The sequence below is a fragment of the Caenorhabditis elegans genome, chromosome I, assembly GCF_000002985.6.
Source record: "Caenorhabditis elegans chromosome I".
Classification (NCBI taxonomy): Eukaryota; Metazoa; Nematoda; class Chromadorea; order Rhabditida; family Rhabditidae; genus Caenorhabditis; species Caenorhabditis elegans.
In genome coordinates this window covers 716,882-740,126 of record NC_003279.8, presented here as the reverse complement: position 1 = coordinate 740,126, position 23,245 = coordinate 716,882, and the positions used below count along the sequence as shown (strand labels likewise).

At 38.7% G+C, this 23,245-nt stretch overlaps 3 protein-coding genes across 7 annotated transcripts; 2 read left to right on the top strand and 1 right to left on the bottom strand.

Annotated features, from left to right (window-relative positions):
- Positions 1 to 3,564: 3,564 nt before the first annotated feature.
- Positions 3,565 to 9,119, top strand: Y18H1A.15 (RGS domain-containing protein). Its single transcript, NM_001026563.3, has 9 exons — positions 3,565 to 3,861; positions 4,101 to 4,362; positions 4,867 to 5,003; positions 5,054 to 5,162; positions 5,255 to 5,518; positions 5,564 to 5,642; positions 6,557 to 6,994; positions 7,802 to 8,143; positions 9,011 to 9,119. The coding sequence occupies exons 1-9, from the start codon at positions 3,577 to 3,579 to the stop codon at positions 9,057 to 9,059; spliced, it is 1,965 nt and encodes a 654-aa protein (NP_001021734.2). The 5' UTR covers positions 3,565 to 3,576; the 3' UTR covers positions 9,060 to 9,119.
- pif-1 lies at positions 9,049 to 20,198 on the bottom strand (the record flags this gene model as incomplete). Of its 4 annotated transcripts, NM_058373.6 has the most annotated exons (13): positions 9,049 to 9,291; positions 9,595 to 9,846; positions 13,257 to 13,626; positions 14,735 to 14,841; positions 14,902 to 15,018; positions 15,361 to 15,557; positions 17,772 to 17,883; positions 17,926 to 18,024; positions 19,188 to 19,299; positions 19,343 to 19,483; positions 19,528 to 19,641; positions 19,695 to 19,829; positions 19,874 to 20,198. In NM_058373.6, the coding sequence occupies 13 exons, from the start codon at positions 20,047 to 20,049 to the stop codon at positions 9,190 to 9,192; spliced, it is 2,034 nt and encodes a 677-aa protein (NP_490774.2). The 4 variants fall into 4 exon arrangements, with proteins under 4 accessions (NP_490774.2, NP_001293174.1, NP_001293173.1 ...); NM_001306245.3 differs by lacking the exons at positions 19,695 to 19,829; positions 19,874 to 20,198 and having other exon boundaries at positions 9,190 to 9,291; positions 19,528 to 19,634; NM_001306244.3 differs by lacking the exons at positions 17,926 to 18,024; positions 19,188 to 19,299; positions 19,343 to 19,483; ... (1 more) ...; positions 19,695 to 19,829; positions 19,874 to 20,198 and having other exon boundaries at positions 9,190 to 9,291; positions 17,772 to 17,811.
- rec-1 (uncharacterized protein) lies at positions 20,183 to 22,237 on the top strand (the record flags this gene model as incomplete). 2 transcript variants are annotated; one of them, NM_058372.8, is made up of 5 exons in its annotated part: positions 20,183 to 20,476; positions 20,526 to 20,629; positions 20,690 to 21,470; positions 21,763 to 21,839; positions 21,889 to 22,237. In NM_058372.8, the coding sequence occupies 5 exons, from the start codon at positions 20,443 to 20,445 to the stop codon at positions 22,000 to 22,002; spliced, it is 1,110 nt and encodes a 369-aa protein (NP_490773.3). The 2 variants fall into 2 exon arrangements, with proteins under 2 accessions (NP_490773.3, NP_001293176.1); NM_001306247.3 differs by lacking the exons at positions 20,183 to 20,476; positions 20,526 to 20,629; positions 20,690 to 21,470 and having other exon boundaries at positions 21,810 to 21,839; positions 21,889 to 22,002.
- Between the last annotated feature and the right edge of the window lie 1,008 nt (positions 22,238 to 23,245).

Here is a 23,245-nt window from a genome sequence, read left to right as displayed (position 1 = left end):
TAAATATACACCAATCTCGTAAATCGACACATGGCGTCTCTGGCGCGAAAATTACACGGGATTTCTGGCTTCCCTCATAAATTGAAATGGAAGAGTTTTGGCCGAACTAGGCCATTTTGGCTCGGCCATATCTGGGGTAGATTTACGGCGCGTTGCGTGTCGCGTTGCGGCTCGATTTTAGTTGTAAAACTAAATGTATTTGTCCGTGTGGAGTACACGACTTTCCCACGCGTTGCCCGGTTGTCAATATTATATGGAGCGCGAAAAATTCAAGGAGGAAGGCCAGAACCCCGTGAAAATTCGAAATCTCTTGGGTGCACAAATGAAATTAGCGATTTTAAGCTTAGATATAAAACCAAGGAATTAAAAAAAGTTTCACATAGATATTCGGAATCAGAAGAAAATTTGGAGTAATTTAAAAATAAAATAATAATTTTTTTTTCTTAATTAAAAAAAATTCTAAACTAATCGTCAAAAATTAAACATCTTCCGCAATTTTTAAAACCTGAAAATCGAAATAAATTTCCAAAAACTTTTGATCCATCAGCTTCTTTTTTGACGATCACTTATGTCTACATGAGTAGGCAGGTGAGTAGGAAGGTAGGTATGTAGGTAAAGAGGTGTGAGATAAGTACCTAGATAGACAGGTCTACTTGCAAGTAGGCATGTAGGTAGCCATGTAGGTAGGCAGAAAGAAGGTTTGATTTCTATTATATTAATAAAACAATAAATCTGTTGAAAACTACACTACACATTTTCTTTTTTTTTTGTCGAAAAAAAAGCTGACGAACGCACTCTTCAAAATTGAAATAAATTGAATTGGATTTCACTTTTTTTGCGAAATCTCTTCATTTTTATGTGAGTGTTCTTTGGACGGAGTATGGAATTTAGGGTTTTAAAAACGAAAATTTTGATTTTTCGGGCTTTTCGGTGGTTTTTTTTGGAAAATCCATAGAGCTGCAATAAATTATTAAAAAATTAAAAAGCTCTAGTAAAAGGCAAAAAAAGTGAGGTCTCCAGTAGAAAGCCCACTCCCGGAGAAATCAACTCTGCGGCGAAATTTGCTAGGTGGTTCAGCTATAGCTTGAAAAGCTCAAAAATCTGAAAACTTTACGAGAAATGCGGACACAAAAGTGTCGAGTTTCTGCTTCTTCTCTTATTTTTTTTCTCCCCTCCCCCCCCCCCCCCGCAAAAGAACATCTGCTGGGACGGAAGGAACAAGTATTGAAGAAAAATTATTTGAAACAAGAACAAAAACTTCGAAGAAAGTTGCCGACAAGTATGACAAATGAGGCTTTTTTCGAACAAAAATGCCTCAGGGGAATCGAATTCGGAGCAGAAGCGGAAGCTGTGTGGCTCACTTGTTCCCCTGAACAATAACAAAATCGGAAATTAGGTTTTCGCTGAAATTCTGGAATTCTAAGAATTCTCAAGATTTTGACACAAAAAATATTTAGGTTTATTGTGAAGAAGTGGAATTTATCTGGTGGTAGAGCAAATAAATTCGCATTAGAGCGCGCTTGCATTGTTTGTTTTCACGTAATGCCAGGCTGTCCCATCACGGTTTGATCTACAAAAAATGCGGGAATTTTACGATCAAAAAAATGTGACGTCAGCGCGTTCTTAACCATGAGAAATCAGTTTCCGCGTTTTTTGTAGATCTAAGTAGATCAAGCCGAAATGAGACACTCTGACACCACGTGGAAGAGGAAAAACCTCGGCCGCGGCCACAAAAACTTGTTGTAAAAATTGGATTTTTTTTAGTATGAATTACTGAAAATTATAGACATTTTCCACTGAATTTTTTTTCAGAAAAAAAGATTTTTTGTAAAACTGGGTGCATTTTTTGCTAGTCGAACACAATTTAGCAATTTTTTTTTAAGTTTAGGTATAAAATTGGATTTTCGTTGAAATTCTAGAAATTCTCAAGATTTTGTCAAAAAAAATATAAAGGTTGGAAGAGCACGTGGTGCCAGGCTGTCCCATTACGGTTTGATCTACAAAAAATGCGGGAATTTTATGATAAAAAAATGTGACGTCAGCATGTTCTTAACGATACGAAATCAGTTCCCGCATTTTTTGTAGATCTACGTAGATCAAGACGAAATGAGACACTCTGACTCCACGTGATTCCTTGCGTAAAAGAGGGATTGGTATCGATTGAAGAGAAAAACCCTCGGCCGCGGCCGCTGCAACAGCTCAGAATCGGTGGCCGAGATTTTTCTAGGCCACGTAGCAAAAACCTAGTCCATTACCATATTTTGCACGAAAAATGGAAAAAATACATCAAATTTGTAGAAATCCAAAGAAAAAATCCCAAAAAAAAAAACTTGGTCGAGACAAAAGTTCAAATATTTTCTCTCGTGTTACTCTCTAGGAGTTCTGGAGAGTTTTGGAAGTGTTTGGAAGGGATTGAAAAACGGGGGATAAAGTGATGAGAGATATATAAGTGAGTAAAAAAGAGAGAGAAATGGATGCAATTTGTGTTTGCGCACATTTTTTCGTTTTGATCGAGAGAAAAATGGGATGATGATGATGGGGTTGAAACATTTATAAGGTTTTCATGTGCGCATGTCTACGCCTACTCCTACCTGCCTATGCCTGCCTACCTACGCCTACGTGCCTTCGCCTAGCTACCTACGCCTACCTGCCTACGCCTACCTGCTTACGTCTACCTGCCTGCGCCTACCTGCCAACACCTACCTGCCAACGCATACGTACCTACGCCTACCTGCCTAGGACTATCTGCATGCGCCTACCTGCCTACGCCTACCCGGTCTACGACTACCTGCTTATCTACCTGACTACGCCTACCTGCCTACGCCTACCTGCATACGCCTACCTATCTACGCCTACCTGCCAACGCCTACCTGCCTACGCATACTGTCGCGCACTCGAAGAATAAGAAATTTTCCCCTTTTCACGATTTTCATATTTGAATCTTATCCTGTCTACGTCTACTTGCCTACGTCTACCTGCCTATGCCTTCCTGCCTATGCCTGCCTACGCTTATCTGCTGACCCACGTGCCTACCTTCCAGCCAACCTTTGCGACGACCTAACCTTGTCTGCCTCACTGCCTTCAAAAGACGGCCTACACCTACTTCATCATCTACAAAAAAGGTTTGGCTCGCCTACCTACTACTATAGGAACTTTACCTGCTTGTTTTTCGGTCTACTAGGCCACCCACACCTGCCTGCCTGCAAAGCGGCCAATCTGCCACAAAAAGGATCTAGAGATGCCTTCCTGCCTTTACGCCTACATGGCTACCTATGCCTACCTATACCTAACAGTCTGCCTTCAAGACGTGACCCTGCCTGGATCAACGCCTACGCCTTCCTGCCTACCATAAGTCTACGTGTGCCTAGTTTCTTGCTATTTTTCGACATTTTTGGTGAGTTTTCAGTTTTCACGTGACCTTCATACACGTTACAGTTTTAAATTTTGTCAAAAATTTTTTGAGCTTTTTTTAGATTTATTGTTTCATTATCGATTTCACAAAGTTCCAGCTGTAAGTTTTTTTTTTAATTATTATTTTCAAACTCCATCCATAAAAATGCCTTCTTCCAGAACAAAATGAAACTGAAATTACTTCTATTCCTATGCAGTGCACAGTTTTCTCACGGCTTCAGCTTGGAGGATGCGAAGCTGCAGTGTGACGATTGGTTTCCCGAGCCGATCAGCTATAAATTAGACCCGGCGCACACAAAAAAGAGCCATCGATTCGAGATAATCGAGGATTTTTGCGCTGATCGCGATGATGAGAAGCTGCGGAAAAGTGTGCACGCGCTTGTGGTCGCGACGTTGAACGGGAGGAGCTCGGGTTATTCCGATGTTCTTGCAATTGTTTTCAGGCATTTGGTGAGTTTACCTACTTGCCTAGCTGCCTGCCTACCTACCTACCTACCTAGTTGTTTAAGTAAGGTCGATGCACCATGTCTAGTACAACTTTGGCAACTTATATTTCGGCTCCGTTTAATATTTATCGAAAAGTTGGCAGCTGATACCTGCCTCCCTACCTACCACCTACTTACCTACCTACCTACCTACCTACCTACCTACCTACCTACCTACCTACCTACCTACCTACCTATTTTCAGCCCACAATCCGCCAGATAATAATCTCGGTGCTCTGCCTGATCACAGCTCTGCTGATATTCCTCGTCGTCTGGAAATTGCTGCTCTTCGAGGTTATCGAAGTAATCGTGTATTGGTTGGATGATAATCGCTCCGGATTCACCATTATCCCCATATTTTGTATCCTTGGTCTAACAATTTTGGCCGCCAATTTACGAGAGTGTACTCAGGATGCGGTCTATGGAAGGACGATGCTCGAAACCGCCAATGATCACAGTTTTATGCGTGAGTTTTATAGTTTTATAGTGGCGTTACGTCACACCTAACTACCATGGCCTAGGTTTCTCTTTTCTCGGCCATGTCGTAAAACACTTTAATTATTAGTCCGCACTCTGCATGTGTGGCCTAGAAATTTACGTCCTTGATTGGAAGAGAAATTGTGTTGTAGCCGCAGAAATGAAATTAAAATACCTGCCTACCTACCTATCTGCTTGACTGCCTACCTACCTACCTGGCACCTGAGATACGAGTTGTTTAAGTTAGGTCGATGCACCATGTCTAGTTCTAGGTCCTGGCGCGAAATCTCGGCCACGTGACGTCAAGCGTGGCCTAGAAATTATCACGTTGTTTGTCTACCTGATGACCATTGCCAAAGTATCACAAAAGTTTCGCTCGATGACCTAGAAATCGGTAAAACTCGGCCATCCAAAAAGGTTTCGGGGATTGCTGTGACGTCACACGTGGCCTAGAAATCTCATCCCTTATTATTCATGACGTCATAACTTCCAGCCATCAAAGAGCGTCTCCACCGTAAGCTGTCCTACATACCGTGCTTGTTCAAACGAGACTTCGCCGTCACCGAAAACGAACGCCGCCGAATAAATTGGTTCTTGCATGACTACGCCAACTTCACCATGTTTAATAAGGTACGTCGTGGCCGTGAAAAAACTCGGCCACCGGAAAAAAAAATTTTCAGCTGTTCCTGAAGATTCCCGCCAAGAAATCATTTGTCGAGGGGAAGTGCAAATATTTCGAGAAATCGATTTTTGCGAAATTGGAAAACGTTACAAAGTATATGGAGTTTTGTAAGTTGAAAATAAGTAGGCTGCTTACCTACCAGTAGGCAGGTAGGCAAGTACGAGTATTGCCCAATTTAATACAAATTTAAATTTTTCAGCGGATCTAAACTCGGAGTACAACATCCTGGTGGAAGAGTACCAGAAAATAATTCTCAATGCTTTGAACATTTCGATTCCAGTTTTCGGAAAAGCGTTGGCGTCTATTGAGGAATTTGTGTCAAAGTATCACGATAATGTGCTTCTCCTACCATCCGGACACACCCTCGATTTTTATCAGACGTCTGCCAACACGACAGTGACTTTTGCAGTCCTCTCCAGTGGGATTCTGACGATTTTGTTTATTATGAAGTTTGAGTTTCGGAGTTGGTATTTTATTTTAGTTACTTTGAATACTTATTTTTTTCCAGAAAAATACTCCAAAATACTTGCTCAACTTCCAGTACCACTTTCAATTTGCTCAGCGATCTTCTGCTTGATGTTCTCCACGTGAGTACTTTTACCTACCTACTACTTACATGCCTGCCTTTCTACCTACCTACCTACCTACCTACCTACCTACCTACCAACCTAGTTTTTTAAATTTGCTACGTGCTAAATATTTTTCTATGTTATCTTTGTTAAACATTTTTTGATACAACACAAAACAACCAGGATATAAGCTGTCAAAGTAGAGAGAAATACGGAATGCTTACCTACCTACCTACCTACTTAAATACCTACCTACCTACCTACCTTCCATGCACCATGTCTCGTTCAACTTTTGCAACTTACAATATCTCGGCTCTTTTTAGTTTTATCAAAAAGTTGTCAACTGATAAAATTCGTGCAAAATATTTTTATTGATTTTTAATGTATAATAGTTTTGAAACAACCTAAGATATACCTACCTACCTGCCTACCTACCTGCCTCCCAAATAGAACCAAAGACACTTGAGATACGAGTTGTTCAAGTTAGGTCGATGCACCATGTCTAGTGCAACTTTGGCACCTTATAACTCGGCTCCGTTTAGTTTCATCAAAAAGTTGTCAACTGATACCTGCCTGCCTACCTACCTACCTACCTACCTGCCTGCTTGCTTGCTTGCTTACCTGCCTACCTACCTATTAGCAGCCCACAATCCACCAGATATTAACTCCGGTGCTCTGCCTGATCACACCTACCTCCCCCCTACCTGCTTCCCTGACAGAACCAAAGACGCTTAAGATACGAGATTGAGATTTTTAAAGTCAGATCGATGCACCGTGTCTCGCTTTACCTACTTACCTACCTACCTACCTACCTACCTACCTACCTACCTACCTACCTACCTACCTACCTACCTGCTTTTTTTTTTAGTCTAGTCGATGCACCTGTCAACCAAAGTAGATTTCAACTAAAGTACAATTATCTAAACTTTCAGAGTTTTAATTTGCCGCCTCGCATTCATTACTGTGGTGCATGAACACGCACAATCAAATAATTTTCAAATGTTCTCATCTGCTGAAACATTCAACATATCTGAAAACGGGCAAATCTACATGATCAACTATGGGCACGTCCTGGCTAAGGCCGTCAGGCAGAAAACGACACTGTTCAGCCTCCTGGTGGAAGGAGGTGGAAATCCGGTTCCCGAGGCGATTCGAGGTTCCCATTTGTTCAAGCCAACACGCAAGTTTAACGAGTCTGTCGAGAAGCTTATGAAAATTGCGGAAGCTGGTACGGAACGGTATGTGGAGACGGCGTGTCGGCGGGGTGTGAAGATGGTGGACGATTTGGAGAATCGGGCGAAGGAATTGAAGAAGGAAGGGATGGCGAACTGCACAGAACAACTGGAATTGATGGAGATGATATTGGAGAAGTTGGTTTTTTTTTTTAGCTTTGGGTCCTAAAATTTTTATGGTGTATCGATTTGGTGAAAAATATTAGATTCTCCGATGAGTAAATTCAAAAAAAAGTTTGTCTTCCTATAGAACCACTACAGTACTCCTACAGTATCCCTACAGCACCCCTGCAGTACCCTTACAGTAAACCTACAGTACCCCAACAGTACCCTTTACAGAACAACTACAGTACCCTTACAGTACATCTACAGTAGCCTTACAGTACACCTACAGTACCCCTACAATGCCCCTAGAGTGCTCTTACAGTACCCCTACAGTACCTTTTACAGAACTACTTCAGTACATCTACAGTACCCTTACAGTACGCCTACAGTGCTCCTACAGTACCACTAGCGTACCCCTATAGTACCCTTACAGTTAATCTACTTTACTCCTACAGTACACCTACAGTACCCCTACAGTACCCTTACAGTACAACTAGCGCACCTCTACAGTACCCTTACAGTACCCTTACAGGACTTCTACAGTACTCCTACATGATCCCTACAGTATCACTAGCGCACCCCTACAGTACCCTTACAGTACATCTACATTACTCCTACAGTATCCTTACAGTTCCCCTACAGTGCTCCTACAGTACTCCTACAGTACCCCCACATTACTCCTACAGTACCCCCACAGCACCCTTACAGTACTCCTACAGTACCCCCCTCAGTACTGCTACAGCACCCCTACAGTTCCCCTACAGTGTACTCCTACAGTACCACTATAACACCACTACAGTACTCCCCGAAATTACCATCCTGTATGAAATCTACTTTCAGAGCCAACACCTCCGCTACCTTGGCCTGCGACTCTGCAAAAATGCTCCAGCTCACGCCGATAAATCACACAACCACTGAGTCACCCTACACCACGTGGACACGCTACCTGCTGCCCAGAGAAGGGAGCGCTGTAATGAAGAAGAAGTCGGTTCAAGATGTGCACAGCCCGATGCAAGTGTATCTCGTCTTTGAGAATCCGTCGAAAAAGTTGCGGCCGACAGTTTTGGAGCACATGCTCCGAATGTCGTTGTTCATTGTGTCGATGGTGCCGATTCATTTCGTGTTGGCCGTGTATTTCATGTTTATTGTGCCGCTGCTGCTTGAGGAGACGGCGGAGAATTTGTGAGTTTCAATTCTTCTATTATCATTACCCGAATGCGAAGTTTTGCGCCAAAAATACTCTCTCCACGACAAATTTATGTTAAATGCGAAAAAGTGTGCGCCTTTAAAGACTACTGTAATCTCAAACTTTCGTTGTTGGGAAATTTTATCGATTTTTTCGTTGTTTTTCTCACTACTCACGGATTTCTGGTTTCCCTCATAAATCGAAATGGAAGAGTTTGCCGAACTAGGCCATTTTGGCTCGGCCATATTTGGGGTAGATTCACGGCGCGTTGCGTGTCGCGTCGCGTCTCGATGTCCGTGTGGAGTACACGACTTTCCCACGCGTTATCCTGCGGGCGATTGTCAATGGAGCGCGAAAAAATCAATAAGGAAGAACAGAACCCTGTGTACATTTGATTATTTTTTTTGAAAACTACGAAAAATCGATAAAAATTTCCCAACAACGAAAGTTTGGAATTACAGTACTTTTTAAAGGCGCACGTCTTTTTGGATTTAATTAAAAAATTTTCGCGTCGAGACCAGGTATCGTATTTCCTTTGAAACTGACTAAGAAAAATGCCGACATGACCTAGAAAACACAAAAACTCGGCCATGGAAAACACAATTCTCCGAGAGGAGTACATAGAAGAGTGGCCGAGTTTTTCCTTCTTCCACGGCCACCGGCACTTTTCCGCCCAAAATGTCGGTTTGCATGGTGGCCTAGAATTTGGAAAACTCGGCCAGAATTCTTTCAATTTCAGTGTGGCTATACGAAAATGACGTTTTTTTTTTTCCAAAAACTGCCTCCGTTGAACTGTGTCCGAGTTTTTTTTGTGCTTTCTAGGCCACCCCCTGCTTTTTTGTTCAAGTTTTCCATTTTTTCAGATCCGATGACGCTGATAGGACTAAAAATTCGACGTCAACATTGAAATAGCCAATTTTATGTGAAAATTATGATGATACAGAGTGTTGTGAAATAAAACAGTTAATGAATTTTGGCGGGGGGGGGGGGAAGACAGAAAGACAGAACATTTGGAGATCACAAAAAAATTTAAAAAAAAAAATTAAATCGATCGAACTCGCTTGAGCCTTGGTCCAGCAGCAGGGGCTTCCCAGTCCTGTTCGTCGTCGCATTCTGCCTCGATGGATTTGTAAAAATCGATAACCTGCAAAAAATTCGATAAAAAATCGATAATTTTCCACGTAGCTGAGAGATCCCTTACCGGTTGATCTACAAAAAATGCGGGAATTTTATGCCCAGAGAAAAGTGACGTCAGCACGTTCTAAACCATGCGAAACCAGTTGAGAAGTCTGAGTCTCCTCATCTCCCGCATTTTTTGTAGATCTACACAGTAGATCAAGCCGAAATGAGGCACTCTGACACCACGTGAGAGAACCCACGAAAAGGAGATATCTAACACCATCCATCCATTTTTCATAGATTTCCATCTCGAAAATCCCCTGTTCACCTTTGAATTCGCTCGGACACACGACGCGTCGAAGCCGATAATTCGAATTGCCGCCAGTGATCGTGCGCGCGACAACGCCACATACGCCTGTCCGTCGGCGAAAACGCGCTCCAACGAAATTTCCGCACAGTCGAGCGTCATTCCCTGCGATTTGTGAATGGAGATGGCCCAGGCGAGTTGGAGTGGGAGTTGACGGCGAATCAACGGAGCATCACTCCCGGGAATGCGGACTGAGAACTTGGAGCGGCGGATCTGAAAATTGGAGAGGGCGAGGGTTACTGTAGTTGGATGTTTTCGCTGCGAGACCAAAATCTTGGGAATTTGAAAAATTTGAAAAATTTAATTTTTTTGAAAATTTTAGCAGGCTTTATCACGATTTTTTTTCGCAAAATCTATTTTTCGATTTTTTTTTTAAATATTCCTGAAGCCGAAGCCTAAACCTAAGCCTACGCCTACGCCTAACCCTAACCCTAACCCTAAGCTTAAGCATAAGCCTAACCCTCTTAAAAAGTTACAAGAAGGTTTTTCCTTGCGCTTGGAGCGCAAAAGAAAAGAAAAAGAGCTATTCAGACTTAGGGTGCCCAACTGGAATAAAACATTGGAAATCCTTATGACACACTTAAGCCTAAGGGCCCGAAAAAAAAACTAGGATGCCCAACTGGAATAAAATATTGGAAATCCTTATGACACACTTAAGCCTAAAGGCCCGAAAAACATACTAGGATGCCCAACTGGAATAAAATATTGGAAATCCTTATGACACACCGGCGGTATGGCGCGGCTTAAGCCTAAATAGCCACTTTTATCAAAATACATTTGTGAAAAAGTTTATTCCGAAAAAGTGATTTTTTCATTTTGAAAATCGAGGCAGAAAAAAAATTTTTGATTTTTTTTCCAAAAACTTTTTTTTTCCCTTCTCGTAGGATGGCGGTCGTTTGAGATATTTTGATTTTGAGGAAAAAAAATGAAATTACAAATATTTCTAAAGCGATAGAGCAAAAAAATTTCGAAAATTGAGTGAAAACTCACTGAGACAACCGACCTTGAAGCAAGTTACTGCCGTTTTTGCGTTGTTCATTTTTCAACTTTGAGCGTTTATTATTCACTCAATCTGAGATCAATTTTAATTTTTTTTTTTATATAGATTCAAAATTTGACGCTAAATCCGAAAAACTAAGTTTCAAAAAAATTTTAGTGAAAATTTTTTTCAGCACCGCCAAAAACTCGAGTTTTTCAGCACGGATTTTTTCGAATTTTTGCGATTTTTCACTCATTTTTTGATGAATCTTCGTTTTCTTTTCTGTGTTCAATGAACAATATTGATTAAAAATGGCATCTTTTAACAATTTGTGAAAATTTGTTTTTGAAAAAATTTTGTGCCAGTTTGAAATTTTTCAAAAAATTAATTTTCTGTCTCTTGCCCAGAAAAAGTGGTTTGGTCTGGTGTTTCAACAATAATATTTTTGAAATCCTCACACCTTTTTTCATATTCCCTCAAATTTTTGTAACCCAATTCTCACTTTGAAGGGAGATACAGGCGGGAGATACAGTTCGTTGAAGGATTGGCTGCCAACACATCGCCACCCCACCCACAGGGAGACACACATTTACAACCCAATATATTCAAATATTACCTCCTGCTCTCAGTTTTCAAGATTTTATGATGATTTTTACTTCATCAGAAAGAACACATTCTCTTTCCTATTTGCAGGGATAGTGGAAGACAAAAACAAAAACAATATGGATTTAAAATCAGGGCTTCGCCCCGATTTTAATAAAATATATGAAACCCTCTTAAAAAGTTACATGAAGGTTTTTCCTTGCGCTTGGAGCGCAAAAGAAAAGAAAAAGAGCTATTTAGACTTAGGGTGCCCAACTGGAATAAAACATTGGAAATCCTTATGACACACTTAAGCCTAAGGGCCCGAAAAAAAAAAACTAGGATGCCCAACTGGAATAAAATATTGGAAATCCTTATGACACACTTAAGCCTAAAGGCCCGAAAAACATACTAGGATGCCCAACTGGAATAAAATATTGGAAATCCTTATGACACACCGGCGGTATGGCGCGGCTTAAGCCTAAATAGCCACTTTTATCAAAATACATTTGAGCGAGGCGGTTGTAAACTATTCGTTTTTTAGCAAAAATTAAAAAAAAACTTTATTTAAATTTAAAAATAAATAACATATGTTATCACACCTTAGAATATCCCGCCTTAATTTAAAACTTATTTTTGGTTCACAAATGTGAGAAAAAGAAAAATGGATTACTCATCGGAATTAAATACCATCAGAGTGATTATATTCATCAAAGGTCCTCCTTTACTGGAGGGTCAATTTGATCAATATAACTCCAGAACCAAGCTCACGGCGGGCTCTCAAAGATCCTGAAAATAGCACTTTAACGAAGCATTGGAGGGCCAATTTTCCAATTTCACTTTGGTAGCTCATATCTCCGCTTTTGTTTGAGATAGAACCGCGTGAAGTGCGGCAACTGCTGTTGTTATTTTTATGATGCTATTCCGTTTCTAATGCTTTTCTCTCAAACAAAAATTTTTTGGTAAAAAAAACTTTCAACTACAAACTTGTTCTTTACAACAATATCAACAACTTATCAGTTGATGACTTTTCTGTAAAAATTTTATCCACGGAGATATGAGCTACCAAAGTGAATTTGTAAAATTGCTTCGTTAGATCGTTAAAGTTCTTCGTTACAGTGCTATTTTATGATCTTTGAGAGCCCACTGTGAGCTTTGTTTTGGACTTTTGCCGCTAAAAGTTCTATCAAATGGCAAATCTCCAATGGATGCTCGCATCCCCCCAAATATTATGAAATCTCCAAGTTTCTTAGTAATCTATAGTCTTCATTTAGATTACTGAAAAATATCCACAGATTACTTTTGAGTTGCCTGAGAAGTCAAAGTAAAACGCAAGACGAGCTCAAATGTATTTTGATAAAAGTGGCTATTTAGGCTTAAGCCGCGCCATACCGCCGGTGTGTCATAAGGATTTCCAATATTTTATTCCAGTTGGGCATCCTAGTATGTTTTTCGGGCCTTTAGGCTTAAGTGTGTCATAAGGATTTCCAATGTTTTATTCCAGTTGGGCACCCTAAGTCTGAATAGCTCTTTTTCTTTTCTTTTGCGCTCCAAGCGCAAGGAAAAACCTTCTTGTAACTTTTTAAGAGGGTTAGGCTTAGGCTTAGGCTTAAGTCTAAGTCTAAGCCAAAGCATAGTCCTACGAATAAGCCTAAGCCTAAGCCTAAGCATAAGCCTAAGCCTAAGCCTAATTTTAAGAAAAAAAAAAGAAAAATTTCTACAAAATTTGCGAAAATGTTTTTTTTAACTTTTTTTGAAAAACAGGTAGAAATCGAAAATTTTAGATTTTCTCTGAAAAAAAAAACGGAAAAATCTGGAAAAAATTAGAAATTTTTTTTTTCAAATTTAAGCATAAACCTAAGACTAAGCCCAGGCCTAAGCTTAAGCCTAAGCCTAATTTTAAGAAAGAAAATTTTATTTTTTTCCGATTTAAAAAATTTCAAATTTTTTACAATTTTCGTGGGTTTTTTCCATTTTAGAGAAAAATCCAGAAATTTTGGAAAAAAAAAATTTTCCAAAAAAAAAGCCACGCCCATAAAATGGTCATTTCTGTAAAACGTGCCTCAATGGAAGCATCGGCTTGCGATACAAATCGAATCATAGGATTCCCGTTTTCAGAGAATTTCTCCACAAATCCACGTGACCCATTACAAAGTCCCTTGATCACATCGATATTCTTGATGAGCATCACCTGAGCTCCAACTTTCAGCACAAGCTTCTTCTGTGCCAACGTTCGGGCCTTGGCGTGCGTGTCAAAACTCTCGTCATCGTAGGCGTGGAAGGTTTTCGCGTCGCCTTGTGTTGTCTCGATGCTTGAGCTGTTAATTCGATCGGCGTCATCTGAATGTGTGCACAGTTTGGTTGGAATTACGCTGGATGGGAATTGATTTTTCGAGGATTCCTTTAGAATATCCGCTGATTTGAAGTCGCATCTGAAAAATAAATAAATTTTTTGGAAATTTCAAAAAAAAAAAAATTAAATTTTTACAAGTTTTCTGGAGCATTTTTCGACAATTTGAAGAATTCTAAATTCTAAATTCCAAAAAAAAATTTTTTTTTTAATTTCTGAATTTTCCAAATTTTCACTGATTTTCTAACAATTTTGAGATTTTTTTCGAATTTTTATCAATTTCAGGAGATTTTCTGAAATTTCCAGCGTTTCTGGAAGGCTATCGAGATTTTTTTGGAATTTTTTTTTGGAGCTTCTTTTTGGAAATTTCACACGGATTTCTGGCTTCCCTCATAAATTGAAATGGAAGAGTTTTTGCCGAACTAGGCCATTTTGGCTCGGCCATTTCTGGGGTAGATTTACGGCGCGTTGCGTGTCGCGTCGCGGCTCAATTAGTAGTTGTAAAACTAAATGTATTTGTCCGTGTGGAGTACACGACACTTTCCCACGTGTTGTCCGGCAGGTGATTGTCAATGGAGCGCGAAAAATGAAATGAGGAAGGCCAGAACCCCGTGTTGGCCGGTCTATCACGGGGTTCTGGCCTTCCTCGTTGAATTTTTCGCGCTCCATTGACAATCACCTGCCGGACAACACGTGGGAAAGTGTCGTGTACTCCACACGGACTAATACATTTAATTTTACAACTAAAATCGAGCCGCGACGCGACACGCAACGCGCCGTAAATCTACCCAAGATCTGGCCGAACCAAAATGGCCTAGTTCGGCAAAAACTCTTCCATTTCAACTTATGAGGGAAGACAGAAATCAGTGATTTTTATGAAATTTTCAGAATTTATTTTTTTGGAAATTTCTGAAATTTTCCAGCTTCTCTGGAAGGTTTTCGAGATTTTTTGCTTTTTTTGAATTTTCTGAAAATTTCAGATTTTCCCAAATTTTTATGAAATTTCCAGCTTTTCTGGAAGGTTTTGGAGATTTTCAGCATTTTTCGAAATTAATTACAAATTTTCATATTTTTTCCTTTTTTCTGAAAATTTCCAGCTTTTATTGGAATTTCACTGAAAAAAATCAAAATTTCTAGTAAAAAACCCTGAAAAATTCGAAATTTTTAAATTTTTCCAGTAGTTTACGTACTTTCCAACTCTAACGTTATTCAAAATTTTCACAAAAACATTGTCATTTTGTCGTTTCACATTTTTCAGGACAATCGTTTTTTGGATACATCGGCTCCAGGCTTCGCTCTGCAAAAAAATTTTTTTAAGAGTTAGACGGTCCAAACGATGCTCCGAAATTCCGCACACCTCAAAACAAAAAACTGGTTCATCCTTCGAGACGGGCGGTAATTGAAAGAAATCTCCAGTGATAATGAGCTGAATTCCACCGAACGGCTTATCGTTATTACGGACGGTACGGGCGACCTGGGACGGGAAATTATCGATTTTTTTTTGGAATTTTCGGGTCCCATTTTGGTTTGATCTCCGAAAAATGCGGGAGAAGAGACGCAGACTTTTCAGCAGATTTCGCATGAGTGTGCTGACGTCACACTTGAAAAATTCCCGCATTTTTTGTAGATCAAATGAGCAATGCTGGGAGAATTCCCGCATTTTTTGTAGATCAAATGAGCAATGCTGGGAAAATTCCCGCATTTTTTGTAGATCAAATGAGCAATGCTGGGAAAATTCCCGCATTTTTTGTAGATCAAATGAGCAATGCTGGGAAAACTCCCGCATTTTTTGTAGATCAAAACGCAATGAGCTCACATATTCGAGAGCTTCAAAAAAGTCGCGATCAATCATGGAAATCTCGTCAATTATCAAGTGTGAGCATTGTTTCCACTGTCGGACCATGTGATTTTGGCGTAAAACCTGTTTTAGGCACTGTTCAGGCGTCGAATTTTCGTAGCGAAAACCGCAAAACGCGTGAAGTGTGATTCCGCCGATTTGGGAAGCCGCAACGCCTGGAAATTACATGATTTTTTGAAGGTTGGAGTGGATCGTGGCGGGACCCATGAAAATTCTGGAAAATTTTGAATTTTAAATTTTGTTGAATTTTTTATGATTTTTTCACTATTAAACAATTCTGAAAACTAAATAAAAACTTAAAAATTGGGAAAATTTTGAAATTTTTTTGTTCTGAATTTTGCACAATTTTTCCAAGTTTTCCCGAATTTTTAACGATTTTTAAAAAAGAAATTTGCTGAATTTTTTAGATTTTTTTAAAATAAATTTGCTGAATTTTTTTCAAAAATTCAGCAAATTTATAAAAAAAAAAATCTAAAAAATTCAGCAAATTTATTTGGGTTAATTTTTAACGAATTTTTTTTCCAATTGTCTCAATTTTTGATGTTTCTTTTTCGTATTTCCTGCATTTTTAAATGATTTTTTTTAGAAGTTTGCTGAAGTTTTAACGAATTTTTTTCGAAATTTGCTGATTTTTTACGGTTTGGCTGTATTTTTTAATGATTTTCTAATTTTAATTTTGTTGAATTTTTAATGTTTTATTTTTTCGAAATTTGCTGATTTTTAAACGATTTTTTTCCAATTTTTGCTGAATTTTTAACGATTTTTAAAAAATAATTTTGCAGATTTTTCCATGAATTTTTAAATTTTTTCAGAATAATAATTTTTAAAAAATTGTGCAGAATTTTTCCAATTTTTCTCTTTTTTAATGCTTTTTTTTTCGAAATTTGGCTGAATTTTAAACGATTTTTTTCAAATTTTGCAGAATTTTAAATATTTTTTTACGTTTTTAAAAAATTTTTATCAATTAATTATGATTTTTTTTTAGAAATTTGCTGAATTTTTTAAACAATTTTTTTTCAAATTCTACTGGTTTTTTTTTTAATTTTACAGATTTATTTGTTTTTTTTTCCAAATTTGCTGAATTTTTAATGATTTTTTAAAATAAATTTGCTGAATTTTAAACGATTTTTTTTTCAAATTTTGCTAGATTTTTTTTTTCAAATGTCTCAATTTTTTACGATTTTTTTTCGAAATTTGTTGATTTTTTACGGTTTTTTCCACAATTTTACCATTCCTCTTTCTTTTGTATATTAATGGCTTATTAGATTTGTTCCCCCCTGATGTCCATGTTACAGCCTTTGCCGACGATCTAAAATTACTCGGATCGGACCCCACCTCTATCCAAACAAGCATCAATATTGTCGCTGATTGGTGTAAAAAATGGCGTCTAAATCTTGCTGAGCACAAAACTGCCGTATTACATTTTGGAAAAAAGAACCCCCGTCATAAATACTTTGTAAATAGTGTTGAAATTAAACCGCGTGATTCTATCAGAGATCTTGGAATCATTGTCGATACCAAATTATCATTTGTTAATCATATTAATCAGACTTCTAATAGTGCCCTCCTTAAGTGTCGCCAAATCCTTCGTTCATTCCGCTCTAAAAGTCCCGAATTCTATTTTAAACTGTTCAATGTTTACATCCGCCCCGTACTCGAATATGGCTGCGAGCTCTTCCCGCCCAACTCCACCGAACTTGCCAAAAAACTAGAATCTCCCCTCCGGTTTTTCTCAAAGTGTGTCTTTCAAAGGTGCAATTTATCTTACTCGTCATACAGTAGTAGGCTTTCCCAATTTAATTTATTGTCTACCCACCATAGACGGGTTCTTCAAATCCTCCGAACCTTCCATAAAATTATTTCAAGCGAGTATCACTTCCCGTCCTTATCATCGTTCGTTCGAGCTTCACGCTCTACTCGTCACCCCTATCTACTTGTTGTCTGTGGTGTTCCGTCTAAATGTTTTCTACATGTTAACTTGTCGTTGTGGAATCGAATAGCAAAACGTTTCCCTAAACTGTTAACTCCAAATGCATTTGCGTCGCGCCTAGACTCTATCCCATTTGACACCCTCTTCCCCCCAACTTAACCTCCCGGGCTATAGCTGGTCCAATTGGTCATTTTACTTATTTGTCCACACATCTTTTTTATTTACTTTTTTTCTTTATCTTCCGGTGTAGCTATTTCTTGTGACAAATAAACAATTATTATTTAAAGAATTTTTAATGATTTTTTTTCCCAAATTTTCCTCTAATTTTTAATGATTTTTTAATTAAAAAAAGTCGGTTCTATTTTTTAAAGGTACATGAAAATTTTTTGGGGGAGGTCTTGACACGATTTTTTGCAAATATTTCAAAGTGATCCTCTACCTGTCGCTGCGGTGATATAGGTGTTCCCGGCGGGCAACATTTCAATGATTCTCCGAAGAATCACAGATTTTCCGGTTCCAGCGGATCCCGTGAAGAAGACACTCGTTCGAGACTGCAAATTTTCGATAATTTTTTTTTTCGAACGAAAAATTACATTTATCACACATCGGACAACCGATTTTTGCTCATCTGACAGCTGAATCCGTTCGGAAATTGCAGGAGCATCTTTGAATGATTTCAGGGAGACAAGGGTCTGAAAATTGTCTGTTTCGGGGAAAAATTAGCTGAAAATTAGGGAAAATCTGGGATTTTTGGCATTTTTTCCCAAAAAAATTCTTGATTTTCTAGGTTAAAACACGGATTTCTGGCTTCCCTCATGAATTGAAATGGAAGAGTTTTTGCCGAACTAGGCCATTTTGGCTCAGTAGACTTACGGCGCGTTGCGTGTCGCGTCGCGGCTCGATTTTAGTTGTAAAACTAAATGTGATTTGTCCGGGTGGAGTACACGACACTTTCCCACGCGTTGTCCGGCAGGCGATTGTCAATGGAGCGCGAAAAATTCATACGAATTTTAAAATCGAGATGCAAGCGCGCTCCATGGTCACACCGATGGGTCTCGTTAGGTATTGGCGCGAAAACTAAAAATTCAAATATTTTCAATCATTTTTCATGTTTTGTGTTTCAAAATTGAGAAAATTTTGAAAAAATTCAAAATTTCTACATAAAAAGGGAAAATTTCTCCGTTTCCAATCATTTTTCGACTTTTTTTATTGTTTTTCGTGATTTTTTGTCAAAATTTATGTAAGTCTTCTTTATTTTTTGCACTTCATATGCTGTTTTCATCAATTTTTATGTAGAAATAATTTTTTTAAAAACCGAAAAATAAGTAAAAACTCAAAAAATACACTTTTCCGATAATTTTTTCAGTTTTTCATGTCAAAATTTTTGAAATATTCACTTTTCAGCATTAAAGACATTTTTAAACACTATTTCGACATGAAAAATCATGAAAAACGACGGAAAATGCTTGAAATCAGCGAAAATTCTGGTTTTGCCGCCAAGCACCGTGGAGCGGTGGAGCGCGCTTGCACCTCTACTTTGAAAACCGCGTGACACTTTTTCACGGGTTTCTGGGCTTCCTAATTGCATTTTTCGCGCTCCATTGACAATCACCCGCCGGGCAATGGGAAAGTGGTGTACTTCACACGGACAAATACATTTAGTTTTACAACTAAAATCGAGCCGCAACGCGCGGTAAATCTACCCCAGATATGGCCTGGCCTAGTTCGGCAAAAACTCTTCCATTACAATTTATGAGGGAAGCCAGAAATCCGTGCTTTTGGACTAAAAAACCTGGAATTTCACGGAAAAAAAACGAAATTTTATCGATTTTTGACGGATTTTTAGCTGCAGAACCTCGGCTTTTTCACGATCATCTCTAGCAAAACTGGTCGTCCTTTTCAGCCCAATCGATCGATTCATAATTCGATTTTCCAAGCCGCCGGCGAGCAAATTCATTGAGGAAGTGCTGAAATTCGCGATTTTTTTTTAATGTGAAAATTTCAAATTACCGCCGCTTCGGTGTGGTCGCCTCTTTCGAAGGTCTCGCCAGCGCCGACGGTTCGCGTAGCTTCTTCACTTTTCGCATTTCGCTGATCGTCAGCGGGCTCAGAACGCTGAAAACTGCCGGCGGACGTGAGAATTGCCGGGGTCTGAAGGGATTTTTATTGATTTTTCGATAATTTATCGATTTTACACTGCTGAAATTGGGCTTTTCTCCATTTTCATAATATCCAACTTTGCTTGGAGAGATTTCATGAAGACGTTGAGCTTTCGCGGCGCGCAATTGAACATTTGGAACATTAACGAGCTGAAATTGGGGTTTTCAGATATTTTCCATTTTTCTGGTCTTTTAGGTCTTACAGCGAAGGAATTTCTACAGTACACTTCCCATTTGCAACGCTTTGCAAGTGTACAACTGCATCTGTGACGTCATAGCACACTACAGCGGGCTGTCCGGTAGCGGTGGTCTTTAGCTCGATTTGAAGGTGAATTTTTCTGGAATTTCTTGCTCTTAAAACAGGCATTTATTCGACTAAAACCTCTGCGCATTTCTGCCGACAGTCATTATAGCGCTTTTCGAGGAGATTGGAGTCTTTTTCTTGATTGATGAGGTGGATTCGATGCGTAGAGAGCATTCCAGCGTGTAGCAATATGTGCAATTTGATGGACTTTCACTGACACCGCCATTTTCGTCGGTTTGTAGGCTTTTACTCATTAAAATCCACTGGAAATAGCGAAAAAATGGCAAAAACAATTAATTATGAGGGATGTAATTCAAAATTCGCGGTGTGTAGGTTAGTCCGGTGGAGCGCGATTGCTCGGGGATTACTGTGCTATTAAAACTTGGTTTGAAGGGAATTTGCGAATATTTGGGGGAAAATTTAAAATTTACAGTTTATTTAAATTTGAAAAAAAAATCAAATAAACAATTTATCAACACAATTTTGAATTTTATTCTGAAAAATGTCAACTTTTGCCCAAAAAAAATAGTGAAAATCATAAATCGCGGCGAGTCCTGCGGAATATTTTACGCCATGTGCCTTTAGTACCGTAACGCTTCTCTTCATTTTCGAAATTCTAAATATTTTCCGCTTTTTTTTCGTCAAAAATGCCCGGAAATGATGATATTGTAATGTTATCAGGTGATTTTAGCCAGATTTTTAGCAGGTTTTAGCAGAAAAACGTTTTCAGACGAGATAGTAGCAGATCTTCGCCGATTTATCGCCAGCCGGCCAGTTATCCAGTTCGATCGGCGACCAGGATACGTTCCGACGCCGTGGAGAAATTGCTGGAAAGTGGGAAAAGCTGACAATGAGAAAAGAGCAAAAAAAAGCAAAAAAAATCGATTTTTTCAGGAAATAATCGAAATTTGGTCGGATGATGATTCAGAGGATGACGACGGCGACGTGATTACAGGCTCTCAAGAAGCCCAGCTGAAAAGGCTGAATAATGAAGAAGCTGGGAGCTCATCGTGCCGAAAATCACCAGAAACTGCAAAATCTACGCCAAAAGTCAGAAAACCTGTCGAAATTCCAAAGATTAGCTCAGAAAAATTGCCGGAAACTGCGAATTCTACTGAAAATCAAGACGCCCCCGCTACTGAGCAGACAATTCTGAACAATAGAGCAGCTGGAAGCTCCCCGAGCCCAAAATCACCGAGATTTGCAGAAAAACCGTCAGAAATTGCGAAATCTACGCCGAAAATCAGAAAACTTGTCAAAATTTCGAAGATTTGCTCAGAAAAATTGCCGAAAACTGCGAATTCTACTGAAAATCAAGACGCCCCCGCTACTGAGCAGACAATGCTGAACAATAGAGCAGCTGGGAGCTCCCCGAGCCGAAAATCACCGGGATTTGCAGAAAAACCGTCAGAATTTGCGAAATCTACGCCGAAAATCAGAAAACTTGTCGAAATTTCGAAGATTTGCTCAGAAAAATTGCCGGAAACTGCGAATTCTACTGAAAAAATTGCGTTGGACTTCAAGAAACTTGTCGAAATTTCAAAGATTGCTCTAAAAGCTGAAATCCCAGAACCTGAGCGAAAAAGGCTCAGAAAATCACCGAGATTGGCGGGATCAACGAAAATTCCGCTGATTAGACCTGAAAAACAGTCTGAAACTGCGAAATCTACGCCGAGTAAAAGAAAAATCACGGAGTTCTGGCCTTCCTCATTGAATTTTTCGCGCTCCATTGACAATCGCCTGCCGGACAACGCGTGGGAAAGTCGTGTACTCCACACGGACAAATCACATTTAGTTTTACAACTAAAATCGAGCCGCGACGCGACACGCAACGCGCCGTAAATCTACCCCAGATATGGCCTGGCCTAGTTCGGCAAAAACTCTTCCATTTCAATTCTTTGAGGGAAACCAGAAATCCGTGTTAAAAATTCAGAAAATTCAAGTCAAAACTCGTGTTTTTTTTTCAGAAAACTTCAAGGAATCAAAGTCACTGAACGCACAATGCAAGCTGGAAATGCAGCTCGCCAGATTCAAAGCGCTTCGGGTAAAAAAAAAGAAATTTCTCGAAATTCCAAAAAATTCAAATCTTTCAGCTCTCAAAACCTTCCAAAAACCACCGGAGCAGCCGACAATGTGCAGCAATCTCCGAAAAAAAGTCGAAAATTATGATGAATTCCTGGGCGGAGGACTCGATTTTCGAAAAATAATCTTAATCTTGATGCATCTTTTACTATTTTTGTAATATTTCCCCTCATGTTCCATTTTTTATTCTTCCACAACAGTTTTCTTTTCCACGTGATGCGCCTTTAATTAATTAGGACTAGTTTTGCTGTGTTCTCACTTGTTTTCACTCGATTTTCCGTTGTCTGTTCGTTTTTTTTTTGCCTCAAAATTTGCTATTTAGCGACCAATGACCGAATAAAGTGGTTTTTAAAATAGAAATTTGTCTTATTTTTTGGAAAATTTGGTTCAAAAACGTGATTTTCATCGCTGTTTGAGAGAGAAAATAAATATAAATTTAAAGGCGCAGGCGATTTATGGGGTCCTGGGTCTCGCAGCGAAGAATTTTTATGTTAGATGTATCTATATTTGCACGTCTTTCAAGAAAATTGAGATTAAAATTAGGATATTTAATTGGAAATTGGTAAAAAAAAATGATTTTTAAGCTTTTAATAATCGAAATCTACGCCATTTTTGCAACCAGGCGTCGCGTACTACTCGTGGACAACTTGAAATTAATTTTTGTATGATTTTTCGAGTTTTTAAGCTAAAATGCTTATTTTTTATGATTTTTTGTTTTGAAAATTGAAAAAAATCTCAGTTTTCCCTCTAATTCCTATTTGAACTCCCGCCAATTGGATTCGTTCGGTGGAGCGCACTTGCATTATTTTTATAAATTTATTTTATTTTTTCTAATTATTTCACTGATTTTCTTCATTTTTTGGGGATTTTTAATAGAAATTGAATTTAAAAAAAAAAGATAAATGCAGAATGTTCATTAAAAAATCATAGACAATGGGTAAAACTGCGAAATTATGAGTTCCGACGACACCAAGCCTGAAATTAGCATATTTCACAGTTTTACCCATTTTCAGTGATTTTTTAATGAACAATTTGCATTTATCTTGCATTTTTCTCTCTTTTCCCAATTAAAAATCCCCAAAAAATGAAGAAAATCAGTGAAATAACAACAGAGAAAATTAAATAAATTAATAAAAATAATGCAAGCGCGCTCCGCCGAACGAATTCAATTGGCGGAAATTCAAATTGGAATTAGGGGGGGGGGGGAGGGGAAACTGAGATTTTTCCAATTTTCAAAAATTTTTTATCATGATATTACGTCATTGGGACCCCATGGGCGCATTTTCAAGAAAATTACGTACTTTTGTGGCTACAGTACTCAAAAAAAAAAATCCCAAGAAATTTTTTATCATTTTAAATTAAATTTCT